The sequence below is a fragment of the Xenopus laevis genome, chromosome 9_10L, assembly GCF_017654675.1.
Source record: "Xenopus laevis strain J_2021 chromosome 9_10L, Xenopus_laevis_v10.1, whole genome shotgun sequence".
Taxonomy (NCBI): domain Eukaryota; kingdom Metazoa; phylum Chordata; class Amphibia; order Anura; family Pipidae; genus Xenopus; species Xenopus laevis.
In genome coordinates, this window is record NC_054387.1 from 25,237,629 (window position 1) to 25,265,188 (window position 27,560).

At 39.5% G+C, this 27,560-nt stretch overlaps 1 protein-coding gene across 2 annotated transcripts in view; it reads right to left on the reverse strand.

The window, feature by feature from the left end:
* nploc4.L (NPL4 homolog, ubiquitin recognition factor L homeolog) overlaps positions 1-27,560 on the reverse strand; it is a 91,413-nt gene that overhangs the window by 36,228 nt on the left and 27,625 nt on the right. For both annotated transcript variants that reach the window (NM_001094645.1, XM_018234516.2), the window contains 9 exon segments: positions 8,930-9,090; positions 10,349-10,475; positions 10,570-10,641; positions 14,606-14,692; positions 15,238-15,417; positions 16,176-16,299; positions 18,938-19,032; positions 19,139-19,187; positions 23,362-23,544. In NM_001094645.1, coding sequence (NP_001088114.1) covers positions 8,930-9,090; positions 10,349-10,475; positions 10,570-10,641; positions 14,606-14,692; positions 15,238-15,417; positions 16,176-16,299; positions 18,938-19,032; positions 19,139-19,187; positions 23,362-23,544 — 1,078 coding nt within the window.

Consider the following 27,560-nt stretch of genomic DNA (forward strand, 5'->3'; position numbering starts at 1 on the left):
ACGTGAATTTAGTTTTTATTGAAAAAAGTAATGAAATCAATTATAGTTATACTTCAATTATTTATTATTATTATTGATAAACTATTATATTTATAGAAAGGGGCTAAATGTGAAGCCTTCATTTAGGCCAAACAGACATTTACTGTTTAACCAATACGGTAGATCCATTGGGCTTCGCACTGTAGCAATTTCCTATCAATGTCTCCAACCTTGTAGCATGATTCATTTCTGCTGTTACTTTCATTTTAATTGTGTTCATATTAAGTTTGGCCACAAATTCGAAGAATTGTATTTCAGTGCCTGACCATATCAATACTACATCATCTATGTAGCATAGCCATAGAGGGATGTGTTCTGCATATTCCAAAAAATCATCACTAAAAACTAAATTTCCCTACCACCACCCCAAATAGGTGTTAGCGTATGTGGGGGCACAGGTACTACCATGGCAACTCCCCTTATCTGGTGGTAGTATTTCCCGTTTCAAGTAAAACAATTGTGTTTTAAGTATGAATTCTAATAACTCAATAACACAATTATTATGTTCACTGTTTTTTTGGCTACTCCGGTTTAGTGTGTCTTTCATGGCTTGAAGGCCAATTTCATGTAGGATGCTTTTATATAGTGATTCGACATCTAAGCATGCCAAGAAATGTTCATCACTAAATGTTATCCTTCTAGATATTGTAATGCATCCATGGAGTCCTGTACAAATTATGGTAAACTTGAAACAAAAGGTTTTAATATTTGGTCAACATACACACTTGATGGTTCAGACTGCCAATATCTCATACAATGGGGCGCCCTTGGTGGTGAATTTTTGGGATTGTGTAGAAGGTGGGTATTACCGGTGACTTCACCTTCATAAACATAAATTCATCTTTGCTAATTAGATTCATGTCTCTACCTTTGTTTAATATTACAAGTAGTTCAGATTGAAACATTTTTGTGGGGTCATTAGTTAGGCACAAAAATCTTTGCATTTGTGGCCAAACTTAATATGAACACAATTAATATGAAAGTAACAGCATAAATGAATTATGATACAGTTAATTTCTTGGATATAAAAATTTTCCGTGATGTTAATAACAATGTCTATACCTTGGTGTATAGGAAAAAGACAGCTACCAACAATCTATTACATGCAAACAGTCAGCATCCCACAAATCTGATAAAGAGTATACCAATTGGACAGTATTTTACGAGTAAGGAGATTATGCAGTACGACAAGTGATTTTAAATGGAGACCAAAAAAACTATATGAAAGATTTAGAGAGTGGGGATACAGCCATAACTGTCTAAAAACGGACTATAAGAGAGCCTTAGAAGCTGAAAGGAACACCCTTCTTGTCCCAAAAAATACAAACTTCAAGCACCGAAAATGCAAATAAACAAGTTAGAATAATTGGCGATTATACCAGGGAACATAAGGCAATACATAATATTCTGAATAAACATTGGCACATTTTGGAACAAGACTTACATTTAAGAGGGGTTATAGGCAAAAATCCCCTAATCACATTTAGACGCAACAAAAATTACAAGATAGTTTGATACAGAGCCACTACAGTCATCCAACTAATTCTACATGGCTCTCTAATAGAAATAAGGGCTGCTATATATATATATATGTGGGAACTGCCAAGCCTGTCCATTTATTGGGAAAACCACCACATTTATTGGGAGAATGGACATCATGGAATATAGCATAAATTAATATATTAACTGTAAAACCACTGGAGTAATATATGCCATGAAATGTGAATGTGGCAAACTCTATGTAGGCAAACCATAATAGAATTTAGAAGAAGAATTCTCGGAGATGTAAGAAATAAAAGAAAAACAGTTGCAAATCATATCAATGAATTCCAAAATGGAAATACTGACCAAATAAAATTCACTGCCGTTGAACATTTAAAATCAACTACAAGAATTGGAGACATTGATAGGAAATTACTACAGTGCCAAGCCCAATGGATCTATTGGTTAAACAGTAAATGTCCGTTTGGCCTAAATGAAGGCTTCACATTTAGACCCTTTCTATAAATATTATAATAGTTTATCAATAATAATAATAATAATAATAATAATAAATAATTGAATTATAACTATAATTAATTTCATTACTTTTTTCAATAAAAACAGCATTCATGTGGATGTAATTTATTTAATTATCATTTGGCATAGGTGTGCTGGAAATAAAGTGTCAGCCAGTAACAGACCAGTCCAAACACATAGCAGAAAAGTCATAATTAAGTTTTTACAGGGCACTGTATGTAACGTATTTATAAATGTATAGATATAATGTGCACTTTTACTATCAGGCAACGTAAACATAATGAGATTCACATAGACACCATTATGTGCCAAGAATTCCTAATTTAGGTGTCTGAAAACCTAGACCCTCTGCAATGTTGAAAGCGACTTCTTAATCCATCTGTTTGTGCTCGATATCGTGAGGCAGAAATGGATTCATCCACTTGTGAACAGTGAGGGCAAACACATGCGCAGTCACAAGGCAGCGCCAGAACTGGCAACAATTTCTCCTGGATGAGACACGTTGTGGTGGAAGTGACGCGACAGGGCTAGCCGAACTTGTCAATCATACACAAGGACCGGAATACCTATTTAAACCGGATTTTTAAACGGCGCCTGGTACTTATGCCCCTTAAAAAGCCGTGGTAGTGGCAAAACGCGTTGGGCGGCATAGGTGGGCGGCAGGCAGGGACTAGCTCCCACTCGTTCCCCACATAGATAGGAAGCTTTCACGGGGGATGATTGGAAGGGAGGGGAAGGGTGTTTGATCACTAATTCCGGCAATTGGGCTGCTACTTTACTTCCTGAAACTTGTGTTGTACTCAACTGGAGTTAAATACCCTTATAGGGCATAACAAGTGGTGAGAGGCAAGCTTCCTTATTTTCACCCAGACTGAGAAAGGTGGGAGCCCGCAAGTGATGATATAGAAAAGGTATCAGGCAACTGATCTACACCCTCATTACTTAATGTATTACATTAATTATATTTGACTTTACCAGTTAAACTACATTGCTGTTCCACCTTTTGTTGGTTTTAATTAATTGTGGTTTTTATGGACATGGTCCAGCAGTACTTATGAATTGAAATAGCAGTGAGTCTATTGTACTTGGCAGCGTGGTTTTATAAGAATACTATTAAGAGTTAAGTTTTATAACACATGTGTCTGGCACCTGAACTGGTTAACTAGAAATGCTCACAGAGGGAATGCAAATGCAACAATGTATCCAATTCTGTAGCAGTTCATTTGTAAATAATATTTGAAACAATGCTTTTCACTCAGATCTTTATGCTCATATAGATACTTGTAGAGCTGTATCTCCTGTGGTGTGGTCCAACGCAGTCAATATAAATGTAGGGTCTAAACATAAATTCCAGGGTTTCACGGGGAATGAGAATTAGAGGTTTTTAAGTGCCCTTGCCTATGCCCTAATGAGACAAGGAAACCCCTGGGTACTGATTCACTGGACAACTAAATTGACTGGACAGGAAGACATAAGACATAGATAGGCTGTGCAAAATAAAACATTTTCTAATATAGTTAGTTAGGTTGAAACCTTACACTTGTTAAGGCAAAGCAAGTGTGGGAGCTGCTTAGCGAGTGTTGCATGTGATCAAAGTGTTGCATGTGAATTAAGTGTTAAGCAGCGTTAAAAACCTTAAGGCGTTGGTGTTTGCTGTGCATGCTGGGAGTGCTGGGTGCAAGGAGGGAGTAAGTGCAAATAACTGACTGCTGTGTGTTATGTGAGTTATCTGACTGAGACAAACAGCTTTTTCTTTTCTCTCTTTGGGGTAAACTAGTTGATACATTAAGTGCATTTACTTTCTTTTTGTGTTTTAGCTTTAGAGGTCTAAGGGGAACATAAAAAAAAAAAGTTAATAAGGGTTTTTATTTACTGCTGGTAGCAAATAGCATTTTTTTTTCTCCTTTCCCTCTTTCTTCTAATTAAGGGGGAGGGGTTAATTAGGTAAATTCTGAACAGGCTTTGAGTGCTCTGGTTGAAACCTTACACTTGTTAAGGCAAAGCGAGCGTGGGAGCTGCTTAGCGAGTGTTGCATGTGATCGAAGTGTTGCATGTGAATTAAGTGTTAAGCAGCGTTAAAAACCTTAAGGCGTTTAAAACTGAAAAGGTGTTGGTGAGGAATTACATTTGGGAGACTGTAAGTACCCAGTGTAAATATGAGTGGGTTTGCTGGTATTACTCAGTGTGTGTCTTGTCACATGTATGTGGTGTTGGAGCAGCAGTTCCATGCAGTATTTACATGTGAGAGATGTCGGTGGGTTTTCATCTTGGAATCTGAGCTGCAGACTCTAAGGGGTGAACTTGCAGCACTGAGAGCATCGGCAAATGAGGGGGAGGAAAGGAGGCTCGCAGAGCAACCACTGGCAGGGGCTAGTGGAGTGGGGGGAGGAGAAGGGGCAGTGGAGGCTAATGAGGGAGGAAGGTTTGTGACAGTCAAGAGGGGAAGTAGGGGACAGAAGAGTAGGGGGGCTGGTCCACAGTTTGTCCAAAACAGCAAATTCGCCGTTTTGGCTGAAGATGCTGGGGAGGAAAACTCCGAACTGGCGTGTATGGAGCAGGCTGACTCTCGGAGCACCCCGGGAGGCAGTGGCTCTAATACGGGTGGTGGGGGGAGTGCAAGGAAGGAAAGGCAGGTTCTAGTTATAGGGGATTCAATTATTAGAAAGGTGGATAGGGTAATCTGTCGCAAGGCCCCTACATGCCGAACAGTCTGCTGCTTGCCTGGTGCTAGGGTTCGGCATGTGGTGGAACGAGTTGACAGATTATTGGGAGGGGCTGGGGAAGACCCAGCGGTCTTGGTACACATAGGTACCAATGACAAAGTTAGAGGAGGTGGTGAAGTCCTCAAAAATGATTTTAAAAAACTAGGTTCAAAGCTGAGGGCGAGGACTTCCAAGGTAATTTTCTCAGAGATATTACCTGAGCCACGAGCAACGCTAAGGAGACAGCGGGAGCGTAGGGAGATTAATGCGTGGCTGAAAGATTGGTGTAGGGAGGAGGGTTTTGGGTTTTTGGAGAACTGGCTGATTTTTCAGTCGGCTACAGGCTCTTTGCTAGGGATGGGCTGCACCTCAATGATGATGGGGCAGCTGTTTTGGGAGAGAAGATGGCTAGAGGGTTGGAGGAGATTTTAAACTAGGTGTGGGGGGGGGGAGGGTTCAGTAAAAGATTCAGTGGTAGACAGGTTAGATGAGATAGTGGGCAAAGAAAGGGAAAATGGGGGAGGAGATTTGGCTGGGGATACTGTTAAGGATAGGGAGGACCACATGTCATATGTTCAATATGGTGCCAGTATTAAATGTATGTTTACAAATGCAAGAAGTCTGACTGGTAAAATGGGAGAGCTGGAGCTGCTGGTGATGGAAGGAAAATATGATGTGATTGGTGTGGCCGAAACATGGCTGAATGAGTCGCATGACTGGGCAGTAAATATCAGTGGTTATACTTTGTTTCGGAGGGACAGAGGCAATAGAAAAGGAGGAGGGGTATGTCTGTATGTTAGGCAGGATTTAAAAGCTCATATAAAGGAGGAGGTTATGTTAGAAAATGAGGGGCCAGAAGTCGTATGGGTGGAGTTCTTCACCAATTGTAAAGAATCCAGCAAATTAATTGTAGGAGTATGCTATAGACCCCCTAATGTAAGTGAGGAGGAAGAGACAAAGCTCCTAATGCAAATAGAAAAGGCTGCTAGTTTAGGTAAAGTAATGATAATGGGGGATTTTAATTACCCAGATATTGACTGGAGCAACGGTACTGCTAGATCAGTTAATGGGAACAAGTTTATAAATTTATTGCACGACAATTTTTTAGCACAGGTTGTTGAGGAGCCTACCAGAAAAAATGCTATTCTTGATTTAGTGATCTCAAATGACCCAGAACTTATAGCAAATGTGCAAGTCATTGAACCCCTGGGTAATAGTGACCATAATGTTATATCTTTTAATGTCTGGTGCAAAAAACAAAAATATACTGGGGCAACAAAAAACCATGAATTTTGCCAAAGCTAATTTTAGTGCCTTGAGGGCTGCCCTACAGAGCATTGATTGGGGCATTAGGTTTTCAGCTAAAAACACAGAACAGAAATGGTTGTCCTTTAAAATGATATTAAATCATTACTGTTCTCAATTTATTCCCTTAAGGACTAAACGTAGAAGCTCTAAGAATCATCCTGTGTGGCTTAATACAGAGGTAAAGATGTTAATGGGAAAGAAGAGAAAGGCATTTAAAAACTACAAATCTGTAGGGACAGAAGCTGCATTTAATGAATATAAACACTGTAATAAATGTTGTAAATCAGCAATCCGGAAGGCTAAGAAAAGAAATGAAGAGTTAATTGCGGTGGAGGTGAAAACTAACTCTAAAAAGTTTTTTAAATATATTAATAGTAAAAAGATGCAGGTTGAGAGTGTTGCTCCATTAAATAATGCTACCAGTATGGTTGTAACAGATACAGATAAGGCAAATGTGTTAAATCAGTTCTTTTCTTCAGTGTATACAATAGAGGAGTCTGGGTTCACAGGCTCACTTAATAACTGCACGAATGGTTCAGCTCAATCTAGTCAGTGGCTGACTCAGGATATGATTCAAAAAGCTTTAATACAAATTAATGTAAACAAGGCTCCAGGGCCTGATGGCATACACCCCCGGGTTCTAAGAGAGCTTAGTTCAGTTTTAGACCAGCCCTTATTTCTGATTTTCTCAGATTCACTGTCATCTGGTATGGTGCCTATGGATTGGAGAAAAGCTGATGTTATTCCAATATTTAAAAAGGGATTACGATCTAAGCCTGGCAATTATAGGCCAGTAAGCTTGACATCTGTGGTGGGCAAATTATTTGAAGGCTTGTTAAGGGATCACATTCAAAATTTTGTCCTAATGAATGGCATTATGAGCAACAATCAGCATGGCTTTATGAAGGATAGGTCATGTCAGACGAATTTGATTGCATTTTATGATGTGGTAAGTAAGATTCTGGATAGTGGGGGGGCAGTAGATGTGATCTATTTGGATTTTGCCAAAGCGTTTGATACTGTGCCCCACAAACGACTGCTTTCTAAACTAAGGTCTGTTGGGCTTAATGAAGTCGTTTGCACGTGGATAGGAAACTGGCTACAGGATCGGGTACAGAGGGTGGTTGTTAATGGGACATTCTCTACTTGGAGTAAGGTTCTTAGTGGGGTCCCCCAGGGCTCAGTATTGGGTCCACTTTTATTTAACTTGTTCATTAATGACTTAGGGGAGGGTGTTGTAAGTAATGTATCAGTGTTTGCAGATGACACAAAATTATCCAGCCCAATTAATTCCATCCAGGATGTGGCATCCTTGCAACAGGATCTTGACAAACTGGCAATCTGGGCAGCTAAGTGGCAAATGAGATTCAATGTTGATAAATGTAAAGTCATGCACCTGGGATGTAAAAATATCCAAGCCACTTATACCCTTAATGGGACTGCACTAGGCAAATCCATTATGGAAAAGGACCTTGGAGTCCTTGTAGATGATAAACTTGGCTGTAGCAAGCAATGCCAGTCAGCAGCATCAAGGGCAAATAAGGTCTTGAGCTGTATTAAAAGGGGCATAGAGTCACGGGAGGAGGGGGTCATTCTTCCACTGTATAGAGCACTTGTAAGGCCCCATCTAGAATATGCCGTACAGTTTTGGTCTCCATCACTCAAACAGGACATTATTGTATTAGAGAGGGTACAAAGAAGGGCAACTAAGCTGGTAAAAGGTATTGAAAATCTTAGCTATGAGGAAAGACTGGCCAAATTGGAGATGTTCACGCTGGAGAAGAGGCGCTTAAGGGGTGATATGATGACTATGTATAAATATCTCTCTAATGCTTTATTTACCAGTAGGTCTTTCCAGCTGACACGAGGTCACCCATTCCGATTAGAAGAAAAGAGGTTCCGCATAAATATTCGGCAAGGGTTTTTTACAGTGAGAGCTGTGAAGATGTGGAATTCTCTCCCTGAATCAGTTGTACAGGCTGATACATTAGATAGCTTTAAGAAGGGGTTGGATGGCTTTTTAGCAAGTAAGGGAATACAGGGTTATGGGAAATAGCTCATAGTCCAAGTTGATCCAGGGACTAGTCCGATTGCCATTTTGGAGTCAGGAAGGAATTTTTCCCCCTCTAAGGCAAATTGGAGAGGCTTCAGATGGGTTTTTTGCCTTCCTCTGGATCAACTGGCAGATAGGTAGTTAATAAACAAAAAAAAAAAAGGTTGAACTCGATGGACATGTGTCTTTTTTCAACCTTACTTACTATGTTACTATGTTACTATGTAGCCAAATATGTAATGTATAAAGTAGGGATGCACCGAATCCAGGATTCGGCCTTTTTCAGCAGGATTCGGGCGAATCCTTCTGCCAGGCCGAACCGAATCCGCATATGCAAATTAGGGACGGGGAGAGAAATTGCGTGACTTTTTGTCAAAAAACAAGGAAGTAAAATATGTTTTCCCACCCCTAATTTACATATGCAAATTAGGGTTCAGATTCGGTTCGGTATTCGGGCGAATCTTTCACAAGATTCGGCCGAATCCAAAATAGTGGATTCGGTGCATCCCTAGAATAAAGACTGGAGTGTCTGGATGTCTAACATAACAGAACCCAACTTCCTGCTTTTCAACGCTCTTGGTGTCCACTGACTGGTTACCAGGCAGTAACCAATTAGAGACTTGAAGGGGGGCCACATGGGTCATATTTGTTGCTTTTGAATCTGAGCTGCATGCTGAAGATCAATTGGCTAACTAAGTATATTATATTTAACCAGTTTTTATTTTCATGCTGAACTAATCCTTCAATGCTTTGCTTACATTGGAACAAGCATGCTCTGTAAAGAATTACATGGTTAAGGAGCACTGACCTTGTAAAAAACATCTGGTACATATTGCTCACTGCTGGACTCTTTAGCATAACCCAACTCAGGAGCATCTCTGCAGGGCAGGAAGCATTCATCCCGTACAAGTGCCATGCACTGGTTAGACACCTGATATCCTTCAAAGTGTACTTGGTTATCTGGTCCTCCTAAAGAGTAAGAATAGCACAAGTCATGCATATCTGGTATAATTTCTATGTTTGTAGCCAGGGCCGCCATCAGGGGGGTACACCTGTACCGGGCCCGGGGCTGAAGGGGGGCCCGGCTGTGCTGAAGACCCGAAGTCGCGCCGAAAATTGTATGTGGAGAAGTGCAAAGTTAGGGATTATCTGCAAATTCCACGATCAGTAAACTCAATTTCAAGCTGTGACACAATGCACAACTGAAGTTTTCATTAGCAGTATGAAATTGGCAGACGATCCCTAACTCCTCGCCCTGCCCCAGTGCTTTTCAGCTAATGACAGCGTCTCCTTTCCTTATGTCCCGCCCCTGTAAGCACACGGTTCCTCTTTGGGCTCTTTTCTCTATGGCACAGAGAGAGCTGAGTGGCAGCATCCTGGAGCTTGCAGAGAAACAGAACACGAGAGAGACAAAGCAGTGCTGTGTATGTTGTGCTTAATATTTGCCTAACTATGACTCTTTGTAGTGTGATATATTTAGCTACCACAGACCCTGTGTACAGAGTTTGCCTAGTGCTGGTATCAGTAGAAACCTGGATCCTGTTATATACAGTGTGTGCAATGCCCACTTATACAATGATTTTTTTTTGTAGGGGGCCCCCTGGCACTGATAGTTTTTTTTTTTAATTTATGGGGGGGCCCTGACCACCAATGTTTTTTTAGAAAAACGTTTACGGGGCCCCTGGTGCCAATAGTTTTTTTTGTTTAACTTATAGGAGGGGTCCTGACCACCAATGCTTTTTTAAAAAACATTTATGGGGCCCCTGGTGCCAATAGTTTTTTTTTTAACTTATAGGGGGGGCCTGACCACCAATGCTTTTTTAAAAAACATTTATGGGGCCCCTGGTGCCAATAGTTTTTTTTTTAACTTATGGGGGGGCCCTGACCACTTATGTTTTTTTAAAAAACTTTTATGTGGGAGCCCTGACGCCAATTTTTTTATTTTTTAAATTATAAGGGGGCCCTGACCACCAATGGCTTTTTATAACTTGTGAGTGGGGGGGTTTAGCATTTTAAGCAGTTGTGTCTTTGTGGACATTTTACTGTGGTGTGGGCGGGATCTGCGGTGGGCCTTGGGGGTGGGCGGGGACCGGGGGGCCCAGAAATTTTGCTGTACAGGGCCCCGTGATTTCTGATGGCGGCCCTGTTGGTAGCACTGCAGCTGGTTCACAGTGAAATCTTTTAAACAGTGGACTGAACTAGGGTAAAAAACTGGGCAGAACCCTACCTGTTGCTACCACTGTCACAAATTTTGAACCAAAATGTCCATCTGGTGACAAGCGACACAGGTTTGGATATTTGTTCTGAAAATAGCCAGCTGTAATGCACTCTTCAGCACTTAGAAAATATGTATCCTACGGTAAAAAAAAAAAAGAAATGCTCACTGTTGGTGCAAAATTTACAATGTATATTAAAATTAAAAAAAGAAGAGACAGAGCTTGGTCTTACCTTATTCCTACTGTAACGGACTGTACCTTTCCTTGTGTCTTCAGAAACCAGGTCAGTAAATATCCAGCCGACCTTCATAGAGAAACAAAATGATATTGCTACTTTTTCTTAAAATCCATCTACATCCCTATATTATATGTGTGAAGAGTCTTTTAAGAAGGTCCAACATGGTAAGATTTAATCTTCCGATTTGGACCCTCAAGACCAAGTTGGCAGTTTATCTGTTCATAAATGGGGCCCTGCTTGACTTCCTACCTGACAGATATCTGGCACCAGCCAGATTTCTATTGGATCAGCCTGAACAGGCCCAGCATATACAATCATATTTAACAATTTGGGAACCCTTCTCAGCCTGCATAATAATTCCACTTTCAACAAAAAGACAACAGTGGCATAACTTTCATTTCCCAGAAACATCTGGGGTGTTTTATGAACAAAGAAAGTGAAGCAGTATTCAGTTGTATGGAATTAAACCAAATGTGAAGAACTGGCTGTGCAAACATTTGGGTACCTTTGTAATTTTGCTCATTTGAATGCATGTAACTGCTCAATACCAACAACAAATTGGTTGGATTAGCTTGTTAAGCCTTGAACTTCATAGGCAGGTGTGTCCAATCATGAGAAAAGATATTTTAGATGGCCAATTGCAAGTTGTGCTTCAGTTCTCTCCTCTGAAGAGTGACAGCATGGGGTCCTCAAAGCAACTCACAAAAGGTCTGAAAACAAAGATTGTTCAGTATCAAGGTTTAGGGGAAGGCTACAAAAAGCTATCTCAGAGGTTTATACTGTCAGTTTCAACTGTAAAGAATATAATCAGCAAACAGAAGGCCACAGGCACAGTTGCTGTAAAACCCAGGTCTGGCAGGCCAAAAAAAAAAAAAATACAGGGGCGACATATGCAGAGGATTGTGAGAATGTTTACAGACCTGCAAGAACATCTTGCTGCAGATGGTGTATCTGTACATTGTTCTACAATCCAGCCCAATTTGTACAAAAAATATCTGCATGGCAGGGTGATGAGAAAGAAGCCCTTTCTGCACTCACCCGATACCCTTACGGCGTGCACCCAACAGATCAGTAGACCGTGGTGAAGTGAAACAGTTTTTATTACCAGACAATCTTGCTAACGTGTTTCATGTGATCCCACACATACTCATAGGTAAAGGGGTGAGCGCTGCAGGCATTAAGCATGCATGTTAATAATCAATATAGAAAGGCGATAGGATTTGAGCACATTTCTGTATTGGGCTTTCTTGCACTCACGCCACAAACAGAGTTGTTTGTTGCATGCAAAAGCTCATTTAGACAAGCCACAGTCATTTTGGAACGAAGTGCTTTGGACTGATGAGACAAAAATGTAGTTATTTGGTCATTACAAAAAGCATGGCGGAAGAAGAACACTGCATTCCAAGAAAAACACCTGCCACCTACTGTCAAATTTGGTGGAGGTTCCATCATGGTGTGGGGCTGTGTGGCTAGTTCAGGGACTGGGGTCCTTGTTAAAGTTGAGGGTCGGATGAATTCAATATTAACAAATTCTTCAGGATAATGTTCAAGCATCAGTCACAAAGGTCAAGTTACGCTGGGTTGGATATTCCAACAAGACAATGACCATGTTCCATGTGGTGGAACGAGTGGACAGATTATTGGGAGGGGCTGAGGAAGACCCGGCAGTCTTGGCACACATAGGTACCAATGACAAAGTTATCTTTAAAAATGATTTTAAAAAACTAGGTGTTAAGTTGAGGGCGAGGACTTCCAAGGTTACAATTTTTTTTACCTGTGCCACGAGCAACGTTAAGAAGACAGCATTTCCATTATGGAAAAGGACCTTGGGGTCCTTGTAGGTGATAAACTTAGCTGTAGCAAACAATGTCAGTCAGCAGCATAAAGAGAAATAAAGTTTTAAACTGTATTAAAAGGGGCTTTGATTCACGGCAGGTAGGGGTCATTCTTCCACTTTATAGAGCACTAGTAAGGCCCCATCTAGAACATGCTGTACAGTTTTGGTCTCCAGTGCTCAAAAAGGACATTACTGAATTAGAGAGGGTCCAGAGAAGGGCAACTAAGCTGATAAAAGGTATGGAAAATCTTAGCTATGAGGAAAGACTGGGCAAATTGGGAATGTTCAAGCTGGAGAAGAGGCGCTTAAGGGGTGATATGATAACTATGTATACATATAAGGGGGATCATAAAATAATCTTTCTAATGCTCTATTTACCAGTAGTTCTTTCCATCTCACTCGTGTTCACCCATGGCTAAATATTCTAAAGGGATTTTTTACAGTGAGAGCTGTGAAAATGTGGAATTCTCTCCCTGAGTCGTATAGGCTGATACCTTAGATAGCTTTAAAAAGGGGTTGGATGGGTTATGGAAGATAGCTCATTGTACAAGTTGGTCCAGGGACTAGTCCAATTGCCATTTTTGACACAGGAAGGAATTTTTCCCCCTCGGGCAAATTGGAGAGGCTTCAGATGGGGTTTTTTGCCTTCCTCTGGATCAACTAGCAGTTAGGCACGTTAAAGGATGAACTTGATGGACGTGTGTTTTTTCAACCTAACTTACTAGGTTACTAAACACACTTTGAAAGCTACAAAGGCATTTATGCAGAGGGAGAAGTACAATATTCTGGAATGACCGTCACAATCCCCCCGACTTGAATATCATAGAAAATCTATGGGATCATTTGAAGCAGGTTGTCCATGCTCAGGAGTCATCAAATTTAACTGAACTGGAGAGATTTTTGGATGAATGATCAAAAATACCACCATCCAGAATCCAGACACTCATCAAAAGCTATAGGATGTGTCTAGAGGATGTTAAATTTGCAAAAGAAGGCTCAACTACTGTAAGTATTGATGTAAAATCTCTTGTTGGGTTGCCCACATTTATGCACCTGTCTAATTTTATTATGCATATTTTCTGTTAATCCAATAAACTTTATGTCACTGCTGAAATACTGCTTTTTCCATAATGTTATATATTAAAAGGAAGTTGCTACTTTGAAAGCTCAGCCAATGATAAACAAAACTCCAAAGAATTAAGAGGGGTTCCAAAACTTTTCATATGACTGTAGGTGGCCAAATCAGCAAAACTCTGCTCTTTTGCAAACTTTGCCAAAGGTGAGGATCATGATGAGTATGGCCACCTTACTTTCTTCTGAATCAGTTTGATCCTTGCCCAATATGGACCAAATCAGAATGATCCAACTGTTTGGCCCTGAAACAAAAATCAGATAACTTCAGGGGGGCTTAGCTAAAATTAAGTTATATATTATTATTATATATTTGTATTATTAATTACCATGCATTACCTTGACACTCATTTGCAGTTGTGACGTTATGAAGAAGGCATAATTTCATAATACTTATTTTCATATTACTTTACCATTGTATACAGTGTATATATATATATATATATATATATATATATATATATATATATATATATATATATATATATGTATATACTGTATATTCCTTTCTGAATAAATAAGTGGTATTTGTATTTTTCATAATAAATGATTACAGACAGAAGTATCATAATAACGTAATAAAGCTTGCCATACATATAGAGATCTGCTCGTTTGACAAGGTCGCCAAACCAGCGGATCTCTCCTCGATATGCCCACCTTGAGATGGGCGACATTTGGCCTGATCTGACAGGATTTTTAAACCTGCCCAACTGACATTTGCCCAGATATCAATCAGGAAAGCCCGCCAAAGGGCCCCATACATTGCCCAATAAACAGCTGTCTTAATCTGTAGGCAGCTTATATCTGCCCCTGTGTGGGGACCTTTATTACTTGAGTTGAGTGGTGCAAAGTTTATTACTAGTCACTCAATAAACATTTACCATTAACTGCATTTAAATGGCTAAATGTGTTTTTTAAAAACAAACATTTGATGGTTGCAATGGGTAACTAGACTGGGCACACTTAGTGCCTTTCATTACAATACCCTTGAATAATGTAATGACGATAGTTCCTACGAGAAACTGTCGAAGGACCTGCTTCCCCGAAAGCATAAGCACTTGCCTTCCTTAGTCCAAGCTTGGCTGCAATCCCATCTACTACGTTAGATTTTGGATCATCAAGTAGCTGCAGGCTGTTCTGAGTTCCAATCTGCATTCAGACCAGAAAACCAGTCAGTCAGAGTCTATATTACAATGGCATGTGGGAAATGTCCAGAAAAAATATCTGTTTATGTAACTGCAAATTACATTAGAATTATGTATGAAAAAAATGGTGATTTGTGTCTCAAACTGCATTAGTATTCATAAAGGGCCCCTATTATGTCTGTACACTGCAGCAGGCACACAGCAGTAACATTTTATATTACAACAAAAATACAACTTTACATTTAGTGTTGAAAGAAAGAAGCGAGTTTAAGTTAAGCAGGCATATTCATGAGAATTGGACTTCAAAACTGGCTATGAACAAGTGAAAGAAGCAAAGGGATAAGAAGATCAAGTAGTATACTGCAGAGGCCAGAATGGCATATGCATTCTAATGGAAACTTCTTGACAGATGCAGAACCATCATGACCTGTTAGCCAGAGACACTAAGGAGGGGAGAGCATAACATCAGTTAATGGGTTGCAGGCTGAACAGTTCAGATATTACAAGTCACCTCACTTTCATATAATTAACATTGCCATTAGATCTTACCTGTGGGGGCTCATAGATAGCAGCCACTTCTGCCCTTAGGCCAAGAGGAATATCCTTATGCTCAGTGTATCGGCCATATAGATAACCAATACGCTGATTTCCAGTCTTGCGCCAGAAGTCTAGGAAGCGATCCGCAATGGTGTGATTCTCAAACATTATGTTGTCCACATGCCTGTATTTCTACAGTCAGAGAGAGACAATAAGTGATGTTATCTGTAGTAAGTAGGGTACTACTTGTGAATCTGACCAACACTTTCAGTTCCGACACAGAATAGCAGCAGTGTATGGTTAATCATCACTATTATCTTTTGGTGTTGGACCATATAATTTTCTATGATAGGGTATTCAGCAAATTCAAAAATGGATTTGGTGCTTTCATAAGTATGTTACTATTACTTAGCATTGTGCTGTGTAAGTTTGCTATTTTGATCAGTTGTGCTACTGAATCCTTAAAAGTTCTGTGTACTGCTGCTTTATGTAACCCTTAATTTCAACAGTGCTCCCCAGTAAAAAAAATTATTATGCCATAACCATTGGTTTGAGGGATTCTACATTTTCTATGTAGAGAATTATATTCCCAACTTGATATTCAGCATTGAATGCACTTTGTTTTATTCCCTGGTGGTCTCATTTAATGTTATAGCAACAAAACGTTATTTCAGGAAAGATGCAAGGATTTTTAGCCTCCCCAATGATCAAATATAAAAACTACATCCATTAAGAGCCAAGCTAAATCCATGAAGAGCCCTTACAAATCAAAAATACATACTGAAATTTCTCAGTAAAACAAAGACATTCCATTTAAGACAACCCTATTAGGTGCTACTGGTTATGGCAATTGGGTTAACAATATAAAATAGAGTTTAGAGAGACTATAGCACCAATTTTGTAAATCAGCCCTGCACCATTAGCAGCAAACAAAAAACATAAAGAATTACCTGTCTGTTAAGTGTTATTGCACTGGGCTGGCATTTTGTACAGATCCCCTCTGGCCACGGTGGGTGCCCCTCACAGCCAGATTTGATCTTGCAGCTTATATTCTCTAAGGCCACAAACTTTCCTCTAAACGTAATCAAAGACAATGTAAACGGTCAGCTACATTTGGAGTAGATAGCGTACAGTACAAAGAATATTGTTATAATTGTTGTTATAATTTTATTTGGTTACAGAGACAGTATACCACCTTGTTCGACATGAGTGCAATGAATAGGACTTGTGATGAACATACTTTTTACATATTGTGCTAATACAGTAACATAGGTTGAAAAAAAGACACTTGTCCATTGTGTTCAACATTTTAAGTCTACCTGGAACTCTCAAAAATCCCATATGAAGCCTTTTCAATCTGCTTCAGTGAGGAAATATTCCTTCCGGACTCCAAGATGGCAATCGGACCAAACTTAGGATCAACTTTGTACTAAGTTTAATTAACAATGGTCCTGTATTTCCCCACTTGTTAAATCCAACCCCTTATTGAAGCTACCTACTGTATCTGTGAGTACAAAAAAATTCATGGAGAGAATTCCAAAACTTCACAGCTTTATCGGTTATAAAAAAAAAATCCTTTATGAATATTAAGATACAGCCTCCCTTCTTTTAATCGAAATGAATGCCCTTGTGTCAGTTGGAAGGACCTACTGCTAAAAAAAGAATTAGATTGTATTGTCCCCTTATATATTTATACATAGTTATCCATTGTCTCCAGTGTAAACTATCCCAATTTGTCCAGTCATACATAATAACTGTTTGAGTGTTTCCAATTATTCCATCCCCTTTTACCAGCTTGCACCATTGTTGCATTGTTCACCACAGTTAAATTTATTACCTACAAGAACTGGCTGTCCAACTTGGCTGCCCGCGTGCCGACCTCCCCTTGGGGTACATAGATCAAAAAGTGAAGTTAGAGATTTCCACAGTCCTCTAGAGTGAAATTTCGCCACTCTCCATTCATTTCTATGGGATTTTTAAAAGAGTATTTATCAATGGGTAAAAGTTCATCCTTTGATAAATACATCTTTCAAAATCCCATAGAAATGAATGCAAGTGGTCGGAATTTAACTCGAAGACTGTGTTATCTCTAACTTTTTGATAAAGTAAATAAAATAAAAAATCTTGCATTGTTCACACCTTTAATCCGCCTTCGACTTCGATTGTTCACACCTGTAAGACATCTATTGTTCACACCTCATTCCCAGACTATAAGGGGCCCACAATGTTACCCTGTTCACACTTCACTCAAACTACTGAAGAAGCACCAGGTCCTGATAAATTTCCCTGTCTCCTGTTGGATTCTGCCTGCCATATTCTCCCTGTGTGTGCCATACTCTGCCTGCCCTATGCTCACTGCGTGCCATACTCTGCCTGCCCTATGCTCCCTGTGTGTACCATAATCTGCCTGCCCTATGTTCCCTGTGTGTGCCATAATCTGCCTGCCCTATGCTTCTTGCAGGTGTGCATCTACAGAGGAAGTAGACCATGCAACTGCAAGGGGGATAAGGAGTTATAGGGGGCCCCGTCAAGCTCTAATTAATGAGTCATTTTAATGTGTATTGTTAAAACTGGACAACCTCTGCATTGGGGGGGGGGGGTAACATTAATTAAAGAATATTTCTGAATATGGTTTAATAAATGTGTTTCACACATGGGTGATATCCCTGCAGTGAGCACCAACCATTTGGTTTTATGGTGTGCAACCTACCATTAATGTGACTATGGTCATAAAAGTTCTTGTGGTAACATGTGTGAAGTTTAAAGTGGGTGTGGTTTAAAACAGGGAGTGGTGAACACCGGCTTCCATTATTGACCCTCCACCACATAGGCCACGAAAATTCGGGCCCTCAGTACAACAGAAGCTGGACAGCACTGGTCTAAGCAGTTTACATATTCTTACATCCCAGGTGCATGACCTTACATTCATCTACATTGAATTGCATCTGCCACCAATCTGCCCAGATTACTAGTTAGTCAAAATGCTGCAACCTTGATGGAATTAACAAAATATTGTGATTAATACAATATATAAAAAGAATGTTTAACAAAAGCCCTGTTCATTAAATACATGTTATACTGTCCCCGTGAACCCGTGATGGGGACCTGAAACAGAATTTTTCTAAGCAACTTTCTAATATATATTATATTCAATAGGTCGAAGGTATTTTTGAATAAAAACAATTGCTATAGAAAGCAATATCTGTTTGTCTGTTTCTGACATCTTGAAACAATATATCAAAAGCCAGCTGATTAACAGACCTGGAGGAAAATTTACTTCTACTCGGTCAAAACCACAGAACAGAAAATGTAGTTATCACATATGGGTGGAGATTCCCTTTAAAACGAAACTGTAATGCTAAAACAAACATTAAATGGGAAAAAGTACACTTGCTTCAAATAAATATTATTTATTATTACAGTAGTGCAGAAAAGACCTCAGAAGACACACGGGGTAGCATACTCATCAAATAATGGCACAAGAACTATTCCTATTAACTCTTGTGCCGTTTTCTCCCACATTGCCACAGTGCAGATATGTCAGCTTGTTATATGCAATGGGGGGGGCACTGAACTTTGGTCCTCCTACAGGAAATTGAATAAAAAACATCGGACAACCAATGCATTAAATGATAATCTGCTTGCCATTTTTAAGAAATTATTTTATTAGGTTATAAACAAAAGATTCAAGGCTGCATTGCTCATTTCTTACTTGTCTGCACCTCCTGTCAGCTTTCTGATGTAGGCGTGGAATGACATGTGCTTGACTGGGGGATCAAGGTGATTGAGATAATCCTCATCAAAAGGCTACAAAGCAAAATTAAACAAAAATGGTCCATTTAGTACATATTATACTTATTACAGTCTAGTACACACATTTCTTGCTACAAGAAGTAATCGGAAGCAATCATACCTCTAGTGGAACACAATGTACACATTTACCCATAGGGCCATGCTGACACCTGCAAAAGAAAGCAACAATCAGCAGCTGAAAGGAATATGTTAAGATATCAATTATTCCTTCTGAATATAAAGCTTGCCATTCTCTGCCAAATGATCGGATCAAACCACTGTGAATCCATGCAGAAGGGACAAGGACCACATCAAGGAGCCATTTAGGATATGCAACATTCAGGATTTGGTTAAATCCCAGCTCTTTTTGCAGGATTTAGTATCAGCCAGATGCTCAGTGCTCAGTGATCCAGAAGTTTAAAATCATGTGATTTTAAAACCCTGAATAATTGCACACAATTTTTTGATCCCAGATAATGAAATTGTAATTATTTTATCCAAATTTAAATATGCAAACTAGGGTTCCGATTGTGTTTCACATTTGGCCACATCTTTTTCCAGAGGATTTTGGGAATCCATGATTTAGGGAATCCAGTAATTAGAAATGCAGTGCATCCATCCATTGATTTTTGATTAACATATGAATTTCACATCTAAGGTAACCTCAGTTGGATACTACTGTCCACTATTATATGAAATTAAAGGGCCATGAGATTAATGCAATCGAATACCTGTAGTGGCAATAGTTTACGTGCTCTCTTTTTATTTAGGCTAAGAAAAAGTCCAAAGAGCTATCCTAGCTAAAATGTGCTGATCATGGCTAAATTGTCATCACAGTACCCAACCTAAACTTTTAATCTACTTCTTGTAAAGGAGAACAAACCTAAAGAAATAGGTAGAGATGCTGTACATGATGTTTTGTGCTTCTGTACCTGCCCAAGGCAATCACATCCCTTTAGCAGTAAAGATCTGTGTCCCCAAAAAGGCCTAGTAGCTCCCCATCTTCTTTTCTGCAGATTCACTGCACATGCTCTGTGCTGCTGTCACTTACTGAGCTTAGGGACCCACTCACAATATACAGTAAACATAGAAATCTCACAACATAAGGCTGATTAGTAATTAATACAGATAATTACTACATGGCAGTACAGAAACCAGTGCAAATAGCAAGAGAATTTAATAATCAGCCTTGTATCATCAGCTTATATTACAGACAAATCAAAAACCAAAAGAAGAGAAAGAATGACCCTTGTAGTTGCACCATCCCACAATGTCAGAGATTCCCACCTTGTAAGCGTAATTAAAAGTTAAAAAATGTGCCCAGAAATTTCAGCGTTAAAACAAGATTAGGAAGGAAAGCTAAATCAACTCAAGGTCACTAGCTCACTGACGGAGTATAGAGGATAAAATAAATAGATAAATTACAACTTCAGTCACTTCCTCTAATAAATGGTGCTTGGTTACTGAAATGTTTGTGGGGAGAACAAAAGTTACCAGTGTAGAACCGCAATGTTCATACATGTATTCGCTGCTAGGATCGGAGCAGAGAGATGAATTCTGCTGGGTAAATTAATGAGGCCTTTATCACTGGGCTTCTGCCACTGCCAGAAAAACCTCTGAGAGCGTCTTAAGAGCCGGCCCGCTGTTCCATCCACACAGCTCCCTTAATGAACGCAACTGCTTCAGATGCTGCTAATCATTGCTTCCTGCCAGCAACTGCCTCTGCTTAGTAACATTGATCATCGCAAGAGCCCCCCACAAGCCACCCTTCCACTACAACCCTTTTCCACAATTTTTCGTCCCACTTCCTAATAATTTAAAAAAGTTTAGGCGCCTGACGCACGTTTCGCTCACAATACACCCGCTTTATCAAAGGCTAAAGTGGTGCCAGTGTCGGTGCCTCTATAAATAACCATACAAACGTCTGTCAAATTCAAAAAAGCCAATCGTGGAGGAGAGATCATATATATCCATTTCCATTGGATCCTGCTCCTTATTACACAGCAAGTGGTGATTGGCAACATTGAAGCTAAACAAGAGGGGAAAACAGGATGTAATGAATATGAAACAAAAAAGGTTCTCAACTGTAACTAAATAGTAACCTACCAGTTTTACCATATTGTAAGTTATTTCTGCAGTAATCATTTGACTGCCAACATTTGTAAAGTCAAAGCACCGTATTACACATAAATAGACAAGATGAGACAGGCACCCTTATTGAAACAATGGTCCTCTGCACTCAACCCATTATCAATATATTCTCTCCCTGAATCAGCAGTTTCAAAAAAATTATTCCAAATACTATTTTATCATGTTAGTCAAGCAAAATAAACTTTAATTACACTGTATAAATTATTTGAATCTTGTTTCCATCAGTCCGTGAACTAATTATAGCAAGCAGGCAGGTGTCATTTTGTGGACACTATTATTAAGGCAAGCCTTGCACCATCTTTAAATCTTGTTTGTGCACCAGAATGGGGGACCTGATGTCCATCCCCATACACTGGCTACACAATTAAATGGTTAAGAGATCTGGGAGAATGTGGGGAGAGCAGTGACAACTAGGAAGTGCTGAATGCAAAGAGAAAGTAATTACTTGCCAGCCTCTATGCCTAAGGCATAGAGGAGGGGCAGGCAATATTTGCCGAGATATTTAAATGAGTTTATGAACGCTCTAATAAAAAAAAAAAAAAGAATTTAGATTTCATATTTAATTTAAAATGGACTTTTATTAATAAGTTTTTTTGTCTGGGTGACTGGTCCACTTTAAGAAGGGGTTGGATGACATTTTAGCAAGCATGGGAATACAGGGTTACTGAAAATAGCTCAAAGTATAAATTGATTCAGGGACTAGTCAGATTGCCATCACCAGGAAGGGGGTTTTTCCCCCCTCTGAGGCAAACTGGAGAGTCATCAAATGTTTTTTTTGCAAGTTTTTTTCTGTTACATTGGTGTTACACAGTTCCACATTTATATACAGCAGTTGCTATGACAACCAGTGTTGCTTATGACAACCAGTTTTTGGCACCATTCACTTCTGGTGGTATTTAGCGGTTTGTGTTGGTATCCTTGTGAAAGAGCACAGTTGGGGGCAGATTTATCTAAGGTCAAGGTGAATTTACGAATTCAAAAAATTCGAATTTTGAGCTATTTCTTGTGTACTTTGACTATGGAAGTCAAAACTCGATCTGAATTTGAAAAAAATTTGAAAAAATTCAAACATTGAAATTTATTATGTACTGTCTCTTTAAAAATTCAACTTCAACCATTTGCCATCTAAAACCTGCCAAATTGCTGTTTTAGCCTATGAAGAACCTATTTGGAGTCAGTTGGTGGACTTTCCCCCAAAAAAATTTGATTCTAATTTGATCGAATGCGCTATTACTTTGATTTGTACAATTCGAATTTGCCCAAATATGGACCTATTCTATCGAAAACTGACCAATTTGGCCAGAAAAAAACAAACCATTTCGGCTGGTCTTTTTGAATTAGAATTTTGACGTTTTTCAAATTCGAAATTTGACCCTTGGTGTTCGAAATGTTTTTTTTTTCAATAAATTTTGATTTTGTTCATAAGTATTCCCGTTGAGTGCAATACTACCTCACTTTTTATACTAACACACACACGTATATTCAAACATATCAATTAATATTCTGCGTTATCTTTTTATTAATACTCAGCCCAGAAGCATCAGATTCTATGAAAGATGTAACCTTACTTTCTGCTAATGTTTTCATCAGTCCCCATAGTTTAGCTTCATAAAAGCAACCCAGATCACAGTGAGCATTTGCAGTGTTGCTGGTACGAAAGTATGGTCTAACAATATGCAAGATGGTCTCCATTGTGGAAAAAATTGAAAGTATGGGTCAGTACTGTTATAGGGATGCAGAACCTCTGGGTTTGTAAAGAAACCTCAGTATAAAAAAAAAAGATTGCATTTCTATTCATATTCATTTTTTTGCTCAAAAAAGCATTTTATGCAATTCACATTCAAACAATACAGGTGCAATTTTGATAATTGTGTTTCCCACCAAACAACCTACAAAACAGAAGGATGACCAAAACCAGGACATCAAGGTAAAATAGAACACATATTTCATAAGTAGCATTGACAGGAAGTTAAAAAAATACACACATCCATCAAGTTCAACCTTTTAACTTGCCTAACTGCTAACATAACAATGATGGTGTTGGTTCAACCAACAGGTATCTCAGAATTATCAGCATAGGGAGCTTTTAGGCAGTACCATAAAAAGATTTGTTGAGAGTGAAAAAACTAGTATCACATTTTAAAAACATCCCAAAACTAGTCTAACTTATTCATTTTTGCATTCAGTACATACAGCTGTGGGTCTCTGTTCCTGTAGATTTTTCCATCCTGTTTGCTCAGATATTGGTCAATTTCATCCTCTACCACCTGTGGTGAGCCAATAGGCTGGGAACAAGGAACTGTTGCACTTGTATCCATGACTTCAGAGGAGGGGCCTGCAGAGTTGGATGGGAACAAGAACAGCATGTCCCCATGTCTGCAAAAACGAAGAAAGCAAACATGCTTGTAAAGTTTAATGCTACAACAAAGCAAATAAAAAGACTGTGTAAAACATCAGTTGGAAATACAATTAGCTATAAAAATCTAATAACCAGAAATGCAAAGTGTCACAACAAGAGCAAGAAGTCTGTTTACCAAGCACCTTCCAGAGTGAATAGAGGCGTGTGTAATACATACTAAGGTTGAGATATTGGAATCCCATACATGTGTGTTTGTGTGTGCCTGTCTATATTCCCAACACAAAATTATCTCATTATACCATTTTAATTTACATAATCTAACTGCAAAAATGTATTTAAGAAATTCTGTCATGATTTAAAGGGAGTGCTGGCCCTACAACACCATGTACCTCATTTTTTTCTGTCTTCATATTTCTGCAGACACTTACGAACTCTGAAATGTAACATTGAATAAAATGTAATTTTTACACTACATACTCCTGCAGAATGCTGTATGTTTTTGGTGTTTTCTATACTTAAGACTGATGGCATATGGGGATATGTCACCTATGGGAAATCTATGTAACTACAGGCAACAAATCTTCCTAAAACACCTATGCGTTGGTGTCAGTAGAAATTTCCAGTGTTAAAAATATGAGTCACGTAATCTTAATAAATTGCCTTTTATGTAATTCATATGTTTAGCACTGGAGATTCACACTGACACCAAGTCAAACAAAGTTTTGGAAGATCTGTCATGCGGGGGGTAGTTTCAAAGACAAAAAACCAGTGTAGTGTGTTTTAAGGTAAACAATTACCGTGAAACACAATGGATCTTGGGTGCAGTTGCCCCAGACCTTCAGCAGAGGGAGATTGCAAAGGAAAACATCAATGCAAGCTGGCACATACTGGACCAATATAGTTGAGAACCAGGAGAGTTAGCGTTTTAAAAGACCAAGTTTATTTTCAATAATGATTAAAACTAAAAAGCTTAGAGTTAATGGCCATATCTCCCCCCCTTTCTTACTAACAAGGGGAACAAGGCAGGGTTGCCCCCTTTCCCCAATTCTATTTGCCCTAGCAATACTGACCAGACAGTCTCCTTTAATCAAGGGTTTAACCTACGGCACTATTCAGGAAAAAATCTCCCTTTTTGCAGATGACCTCCTTATATATTTGGCAGATCCCAATGATTCTCTTACGGCCCTCTTGGACCTGGTCAACCGGTTTGGCTCATTCTTTGGACTACGAGTTAACTGGGAAAAATCAGTTTTATTCCCCATTGACCCTGACCAACCTCGATCTCTACCACAAGAGACCCCTCTCGAATGGGCCACCCAATTCAAGTAACTAGGAGTGATAGTCCATGCAGATCTCACAAAATACACTACCTTAAACCTCGACCCAATTTTAGTTAATCTGACCAATACCTTAAATTGATGGACTAAACTCCCTCTGTCTCTCTGGGGTAGAGTAAATGTCATTAAAATGATTTACCTCCCCAAAATTCTCTACCTACTCCATAATGCGCCAATATATATCCCCAAAAAATACTTTAAAAGTATAAACCAAATCGTGATCCCCTTCCTCTGGAACAATAAAACACCCAGAATCGCCTGGTCAAAGCTGTGTGCACCATGCGACGTGGGAGGACTGGCCCTCCACAACTTCCATTGGTATTTCATAGCTTCACAATTATATTACCTCCACTGGTGCTTTAACCCTGACCCATATAACCCAAACTCGCAGTTACAAGCTCTTTTATTATCCTCGTGGGAAGGTCTGCGCAACTTTCCCTATCGAAGTCCCAGGGATTCTGGCCCATTACTGACGACACTGACTACCCCACAGAAGGCCTGGCTGATAGCTCTCAAACTTTTGGGCCATTCACCACCCCTCCTATCCCCTCACCTCCCACTCTGGGGAAATTCCTATCTAAATCAATTTAGATCCTTGCAACACTCTGTTTTCTGGCCAAGGCAAGGCATTAAATGCTTGAAGGACCTCCTTGAGAATCATACCTTTGCCACCCTTTGCACACTACAACAAAAGTGCCAGCCAACACAAATTCCATTATTTAAGTACCTACAATTACGACATGCCTTCCACTCCCAATTTAACAGTCTTACTCCCCAGCAATCCTGCCTAGTCATAGAAGAAATTCTTCATGATCCCAACCTAGCAAAGCTGGTGTCCCGGCTCTACCAGCAATTCCTTTTATCCGGCCCCAAACCTTTTCGATCAGCACAAGGCTGGTGGAATACCAAAATTGTAGGCCTTGAGCAGGATAACTGGGACGAAGCAACAGATCACATATACACTGGCCTGATATCGTTGAAAGACAAACTAATACAATATAAAATTATGCATCATATATACATAACTCCCACACGACTCAAAATGATGGGCCGGATCCCCTGCGACTCCTGTCCCAGGTGTCACCAACAAGCTGCGGATTTCTTCCATTTAATCTGGGAATGCCACTACATATTGAGCTTTTGGACACAAGTCGTAAACTATCTAGCAGACAATCTTGACTTTCCGAGAATAATTTCACCTACAGTTTGCCTTTTGGGGGTCCTAGAAGAGATAATCCCAGCTAAGTATACGCAAATCTCTTTTCGTATCCTACTCTTTTATGCGAAAAAAACTTTAGCCCTTCACTGGATGGGTAACCTCTCACCCTCTGTTTGGATACAACTGGTTAACAAAGCTGTACCCCTATATAAGCTCACCTACGAAGTTAGGGGAACACCAACAAAATTTGATAAAATTTGGGGATTGTGGAATGACATTGACCCGACCCCTCTATAGCAAGTCTTAACCAAGTCCATCTCCTATTATGAAATCCTTCATGGTTAGCTATCCTACATATCCTCGATATGTAAAGTTCACCTGAGTTTGATAATGTCCATCTCAACTGCTCGATCACTGTATTGTGTTATGCTTGGTGATAGCCTGTGCCATGTTTTCATCCTGCCAAACTTGTACAGTTTAGTCTGCGAGTGTACTTATTTGTCTGATTGCTGTGTGTTTAAAAAAAGAAATAAATCTTACCTTTAAAAAAAAAAAAAACTAAAAAGCTTGATGCGTTGTGTGTCACCAGGGGATACTTAGTCATGGGCTGATGGCTAAGTATCCCCTGGTGACGTGAAACGCGCCAGGCTTTTTGCTTTAAACAGTTAGGGTGGTGGCAGATGGGGAGATTAGTCGGCCAGCAGCAAATCTTCTCTACTGTGGGAGACTAATCTCCCAAAAATGCCTTCCCGCCAGGAAGAATATGAATTGCCAGTGGGATGACATACGAATCGCATCGGAATACCAAAGTCGCCCAAAGTCGCCTTACGAGGAAACAAAGGCAATCCAAAGCGATTCATACGCCGCCCTGCCGGCAATTCGTATTCTTGCTGGCGGGAAGGAATTTTGGGAAGATTAGTCATCCGCAGTAGATAAGATTTTTCGCTGGGTGTCTAATCTCCAACTGTGCAAACAAGAAACAAACTTTTTTTTTTTTTTTTGTGGTTTGCATTTTACAATATTTAAAAAACCCAATAAAGGAGGAAATAAAAAAAAAAAAAAAGATTAGAAAGAAAAAACTTTTAACCTCTTCCATCAATTAGGCAGGGTACTTTGATTACTTAGTCAGTTTCAGTCATGGGGGGGGGGAGATTAGCTAAGTGGGGCTTCTCCGTCACAAACAAATAACCTCCCCTACTACTTTCTTATGCTAACTAGTAAGATAGAACCTAGATCTGTTACACATCAGGGGTATTTAGGGCTGTCCATTTTTGCCAGATAATTTCAAATTTACTAGGGCAGTTTCTGGACATGAAGACTGCTTTTATGCGAGTTAAGTTAATGTTCACAAGTTGCTTCCAGTCACCAATTGTTGGGCCTGGATGTCTTTCCAGTGGAGCAAGATTAGTTTTTTTTAGCAAAAAATAATAATTGGAAAAGCAGCAGTCTCTCTGGCGTTTTTAGAGGTAGTTCCTCTGTGATGCCTAGAAGACTTAGTTTTGGTGTGGCGATATGCGGAAGGTCCAAATGTATGTGC